This window comes from Halictus rubicundus, unplaced genomic scaffold (genome assembly GCF_050948215.1).
Source record: "Halictus rubicundus isolate RS-2024b unplaced genomic scaffold, iyHalRubi1_principal scaffold0246, whole genome shotgun sequence".
NCBI lineage: Eukaryota > Metazoa > Arthropoda > Insecta > Hymenoptera > Halictidae > Halictus > Halictus rubicundus.
In genome coordinates this window covers 79252-85953 of record NW_027488787.1, presented here as the reverse complement: position 1 = coordinate 85953, position 6702 = coordinate 79252, and the positions used below count along the sequence as shown (strand labels likewise).

The window sequence follows — 6702 nt, the reverse complement described above, 5'->3', positions numbered from 1 at the left end:
GGATAGGATATGATAGAGGATACGATATTATAGAGGATAGGATAATATAGAGGATAGGATAGGATAGAGGATAGGATAGGATAGAGGATAGGATAGGAAAAAGGATAGGATAGTACAGAGGATAGGATAGGATAGAAGATAGGATAGGATGGAGAATAGGAGAGGATAGATGATATTATGGGAAAGAGGACAATATATGATAGAGGATACGATATTGTAGAGGATAGGATAGGATAGATGATATTATAGGATAGAGGATACGTTATTATAGAGGATAGGATAGGATAGGGGATAGAATAGGATTGATGATAATATAGGAAAGAGGATAGGATATGATAGAGGATAGGATAGGATAGAGGATAGGATAGGGTTGGGGATAGGGTAGGATAGAGGATAGGACAGGATAGAGGATAGGATAGGATTGAGGATAAGATAGGATAGAGGATAGGATAGGAGAGAGAATGGGATAGGATAGATGATATTATAGGATAGATGATACGATAATATAGAGGATAGGATAGCATAGAAGATACGATACGATAGATGATATTATAGGAAACCGGATAGGATATGATAGAGAATACGATATTATAGAGGATAGGATAGGATAGAGGATAGGATAGGATAGAGGATAGGATAGGATAGAGGATAGGATAGGATAGAGGATAGGGTAGGATAGAGGATAGAATAGGATTGAGGATAAGATAGGATAGAGGATAGGATAGGATAGGATAGAGAATAGGATAGGATTTATGATATTATAGGAAAGAGGATAGGATATGATAGAGGATACGATATTATAGAGGATAGGATAGGATAGAGGATAGGATAGGATAGAGGATAAGATAGGATAGAGAATAGGATAGGATAGAGAATAGGATAGGGGATTGGATAGGATGGAGGATAGGATAGGATAGAGAATAGGATAGGATAGAGGATAGAATAGGATAGATGATATTATAGGAAAGAGGATAGGATATGACAGAGGATAGAATATGACAGAGGATAGGATAGGATAGAGGATAGGATAGGATAGAGGATAGGATAGGATTGGGGATAGGGTAGGATAGAGGATAGGACAGGATAGAGGATAGGATAGGGGGTTTGATAGGATAGAGGATAGGATACGATAGACGATAGGATAGGATAGAGGATAGGATAGGATTGGGGATAGGGTAGGATAGAGGATAGGACAGGATAGAGGATAGGATAGGGGGTTTGATAGGATAGAGGATAGGATACGATAGACGATAGGATAGGATAGAGGATAGGATAGGATAGAGAATAGGATAGGATAGATAATATTATAGGATAGATGATACGATATTATAGAGGATAGGATAGCATAGAAGATACGATACGATAGATGATATTATAGGAAACCGGATAGGATATGATGGAGGATACGATATTATAGAGGATAGGATAGGATAAAGGATAGGATAGGATTGAGAATAGGATAGGATAGAGGACAGGATAGGATAGAGGATAGAATAGGATAGAGGATAAGATAGGATAGAGGATAGGATAGGATGGAGAATAGGATAGGATAGATGATATTATGGGAAAGAGGATAATATATGATAGAGGATACGATATTGTAGAGGATAGGATAGGATAGATGATATTATAGGATAGAGGATACGTTATTATAGAGGATAGGATAGGATAGGGGATAGGATAGGATAGATAATATTATAGGAAAGAGGATAGGTGTTTGAGATTGGCGCGCGAACGCCATAACGCCTCACCGTGCTCAACCGCGCGGCTGCCAATCACAGAATGTCCCGCAACACGCGCGAGAACACCGACAAACAGCGTCTGGAATCGAGGCTCGCGCGGGCAAAACCCTCAAGCGTGATTCGCGGAAAACAGGCTCGATTCTTCTGGAAGGTTCTCGACGAAAAACCGGAAACATCTGCGCGTGACGAACTTCCCGAAGGACCGAAGTAATAAAACCGAGAGAGAGCCGTTACTCGCTCTCTTTCTGAAATCCGAGTCAGCTGTGCGATTACGTAACAAGAAACAGAATTCGAAATCAGTGCTTATCAGTCGTTTATTATATAATTTCAATCTTTGTGACAAACTGAAACCCTACAGTGTGAAAATACAGATAATTTATTGCAAATCCGCCTTCCATTCAATTCATTCATACAGTCCGCTTTCTCCACTTTCACTCAGCATACTTTCATACCATTCCACATACACTTTCATACACAATCCGTTAAATTTCCTCGCAAGTTCAGTTGCATTCCTTTTAGTTTCCCGCGAATCTTTCCAAGCAGGGAAAGATACGAAACATTTCTGGTCCTTCGAGCCGGATACTTTCCACGTGTCTGGCCGATACCTCTCCAGGATTTGCAATATCAAATCGAGTCAAGGGTGAGTCCAGTGCATCCGTGAGTGAATTCCATCAAGCGAATCAGCCGCAACTAAAATGGAGCTCTCAGCAAACGACCTCCTCCACAAGCAGAAAACCATCGGAGGGAAGATTGCTCGCCTCATGGACAACTTCAAAAAATCCGTCGCGCAAACAAAGATCACCATCAGCGACGTTGAGACCAGGCTGGAACTGCTCGAGGATTACTGGGTAAAGTTTCAGCAAAATCATGACGTGCTAATGTACGGACACAAAGCTGCAACCAAGGACAGCGAATATGAAAAGTCAGGCATGGCCAAATCGGTAGAAGAAACCTACCTCATACAAAAAAGCCGGCTGCGCGAGCTCGCGAATCAACTCAGAAAGAGCAGCGAAAGGGCGCCCGAGCAAAATCCAGACGAGGGAGATTCGAAGTCCGGGTCATCTTCTCTCCCACGGATGCCGTTGCCGCAATTTAACGGAGAATACGTCGAATGGCCGTCGTTTAAAGACCGATTCGTCTCGATGATCGACCAGAAAAGGGGAATGAGCGACGTCGACAAGCTCCATTACCTGAAGGGCGCCCTTCGGGATCAAGCAGCCGATCTCGTCAAGGACCTTCCGACCACGAACGGAAATTACAGAAAGGCGTGGGATATCCTTCTGGAGCATTTCGAAAACAAGCGCATTCTCGTCCGATCCTGCCTTGACAAGTTGGCGGCGCTGCCATGGATGAGAGAAAGCACGGTGCGAGAAATGACCCAGATCCAGAAAGGAGTATCCACCGTCATCAACACCCTGGACGGACTAGGCAGACCTGTGGATCAAACCGCAGATTGGTTCGTTCACTCGATTGTGAATTTGTTCGACCCCACGACCAGAGAAAAATGGGAGGAGAGCGTTACGGTCAGCAGCGAGCCTCCTTCCTGTGCAACCCTGAAGGACTTCATGATAAAGCGACTCCAGATGATGCAGGCATCTCCGAGCTCAGCGTCCTCAGGTTCCAGCCATTCCAGACCGAGCAAATTCCAATCAAGCCAAGGTGTCAGCAAAGCGAAACCAGCAGCAAGCATGGCCCGCGTCAACCATGCAAGGAAAGGGCAACAAATTGTATGCGTGATCTGTTCAAAAGATCATTATCTCATGCATTGCTCATCATACAAAGAAAGTTCTGCGGAGGAGCGGAAATCTACTGTCGAGAAACATCAGCTGTGCAGAAACTGTCTCGGCAAGCACACCACGGAGAGCTGTCCATCGAAGAAAGGTTGCTACACCTGCGGCGAACGTCACCACACGACACTCCATGATGCATGCAAGGGCGTCTCCACTGCAGGAAGGGCTATCCACCATGCGCAGAGCTGCTGCAATAAAGACGGTGAGGTGATGTTAGCTACAGCATTGGTCAATGTTACAGATCGCTTCGGCCGTCGGCAAGTAGCAAGAGCGCTCATCGATTCAGGCTCCGAGATCACAATGATAAACGAAGGGCTAGCACAAAGGCTACAATTACCTCGGGCAGAAGCAAAGGTGGACCTGTACGGAGTCGGAGGGCAGCAGCTTGCAAGGAGCCGGGGCAGAGTCACGCTGAACGTTTCCGCCTGCCAGACAGAGGACACCATCACAGTTTCAGCGGTGATCCTTGCCAAGCTTTCAACGTACTCTCATGCCAGGACCACGGCACAACCAGAGTGGGCGCACCTGAGAGGATTGCAGCTTGCCGACCCAGTACCAGGGAGCAGAGCACCCATTGAAGTCCTGCTCGGGGCAGACGTCTACCCTGCAATAATCAGAGAGGGATTGAGAAGAGGAGCTCCGAATCAGCCGGTGGCTCAGCTTACCATGTTCGGATGGATCGTCACCGGGATGACAGGCTCGGCGTCCAGTCCGGTTCAGGCCCAGGTGCATCAGGCAAGCATCGGGGACAGTCTGAGCTCACTCGTGCGGCGGTTTTGGGAACAGGAGGACGTCCAAGACACGGCTTCGGCGTGGACAGCTGAGGAAGAAGAGTGCGAGCAGCACTTTAAAACCTCACACTCACGCACTTCAGAGGGTCGCTATCAGGTGAGACTGCCCTTTAAAACTAACGTAAAAGTCACTTCAGGCTCCCGGACAGCAGCGTGGCACTCACTCAGGAGAATGGAGCTGCAGTTCCGAAAGGACAAAGAGTTCAAGGAGCAATACGACGACTTTCTAAAGCAGTACAGCGAGCTTGGTCACATGTCACTGACCGAAGAGACAGGGAAAGGACAACAATGCCACTACCTGCCACACCACGGAGTCTTGAGGCCCAGCAGCTCCACCACGAAGTTGAGAGTCGTCTTCAACGGGTCCTGGTCCGAGCCTTCGCAATGTTCTTTGAACGATGCCCTCCATGCGGGTCCAAATTTGTTGCCACCACTCGCTGACGTCATTCTGAGGTGGCGCAAACACCAGTACGTGGTGACAGCCGACGTCACCAAGATGTACCGGCAGATATTAGTTCATCCAGAGGATCGAGACGTACAACGAATCCTCTGGAGACGGGCGGAGAGCGAAAGGGTTCGTGAATACCGGCTAAACACTGTCACGTATGGTCTTTCATGTGCCCCATATCTAGCTGTGCGAACACTGCGCCAACTTGCTGAGGATGAGGGCTCGCACTACCCCAACGGAGCAATAGCCATCAAGAGGGACACATACGTCGATGACATCCTCACTGGAGCCGACACCGTGGAAGAGCTGATGGAAACCGCCAATCAACTTCAGCAGCTGTGCATGGCGGGCGGCTTCCCGCTCCAAAAGTGGGCGTCGAACGTGGTCGATTTGCCCCAGGACTCATCACGACGCTTTCAAGTGTTCGCAGGTCACTCCGAGAGCACAACCACTCAGTCCTCGCCGCACCACAACCAACTAGAGGAGCAGAAAACCTGGTCGGACTGCATCCACACTGCGTTAGGTCTTCACTGGTCACCACGAGAGGACAACTTTCGATACTCCCTCGCTGAGGTCACCGCTCAATCGCCAACCAAGCGCAGCATTGTTTCGAAAGCCGCACAGTTGTTCGACCCACTGGGATGGCTAGCACCAGTCATCGTACGGGCGAAAATAGCCATTCAATCGACTTGGCTGCTGGGTCTGGACTGGGACGACCCACTTCCTGCATCCATGGCTGAAGACTGGGCACTTTTCTGCGCCGAACTGAAGCTGCTCGAAAGAGTGAGGGTACCTCGGCCCTTGTCTCACTGTCCACATCCCACTCTGAGGGAATTACATGGCTTCGCAGACGCCTCCGAGCGAGCATACGCAGCAGTCGTCTACTTGAGGACGAAGAGGGAGGACGGACACTGGGAAGTCGCACTTGTCACTGCTAAGAGCAAGGTCGCACCACTAAAGCAGGTCTCGTTACCTCGCTTGGAACTCTGCGCAGCACATCTCCTCGCTCGACTAGCAGAGAAAACCACTGCGACACTAGCATACACACGCACACCGATACACTTGTGGTCAGACTCGACAGTCGCTCTGGGATGGTTACGAGCACATCCAAGCAGGTGGAAAACCTATGTCGCAAACAGAGTGGCAGACATTCAGCGTCGAGTTCCCGAGGCACAATGGCATCATGTAGCCGGGGTTGAAAATCCAGCTGACCCCGCCTCTCGAGGACTCACACCGTCACAGTTGCTGCAGCTGACATTGTGGTGGAACGGCCCGAACTTCCTGCGAAACAGCGAGCAGCTCACGGAGGCCCAAGCAGAAATTCCTGACCACCTGCCAGAAGAAAGGAAAAAACTAGTTGCGGTAACGCACAAAGCAAAAGGGGGAATCGAGGACAACGACACCTTGATGCGGTTCTCGTCCTATACCAAGCTGCTAAGGGTCACTGCTTGGTGTCGACGATGGCTTCTCAAACGACGCAAGCTCTCTTCAGTCTCGAACAGCAATATCGCCGCCACCCATGGTGACTCCTCAGTCCTTTCGGTGGAGGAAATCAACGAGGCCGAGAAGTGCTGGATCCGACAAGTGCAGCAGACCCACTTTAAGGAAGAAAGGAGGCTATTAAAATCAGGCGTATGCGTTCCCTCAAGAAGCGTGCTCTCACCTCTAGCAGCGGAGATCGACAGCGCCAACATTCTCAGAGTTGGGGGTCGGCTGAGCAAAGCGCGTCTCAATCCTGACGAAGCCCATCCAATCATCCTGCCACCTGAATCCACCTTTACCCAACTTTACATTGTTCACAGCCATCTCAAGACACTGCATGGCGGAGCGCAAGCAACTCTGGGAGCCATACGCCAGTGGTTCTGGATACCGAGGGGACGATCAAGAGTGAAATCAGCTATCCTCAAATGCGTAACGTGTCTGAGATGGCG

General features: G+C 49.0%; 1 protein-coding gene across 1 annotated transcript; it reads left to right on the top strand.

Moving 5' to 3' along the window:
- The first annotated feature begins 2437 nt into the window (after positions 1-2437).
- Positions 2438-6209, top strand: LOC143364074 (uncharacterized). The gene is made up of 2 exons (XM_076804586.1): positions 2438-6138; positions 6203-6209. The coding sequence occupies exons 1-2, from the start codon at positions 2438-2440 to the stop codon at positions 6207-6209; spliced, it is 3708 nt and encodes a 1235-aa protein (XP_076660701.1).
- Positions 6210-6702: the final 493 nt, after the last annotated feature.

Coding starts and splice junctions, on each gene's coding strand:
- LOC143364074 (XM_076804586.1), top strand. CDS start 2,438: ATGGAGCTCTCAGCAAACGACCTCCTCCACAAGCAGAAAACCATCGGA.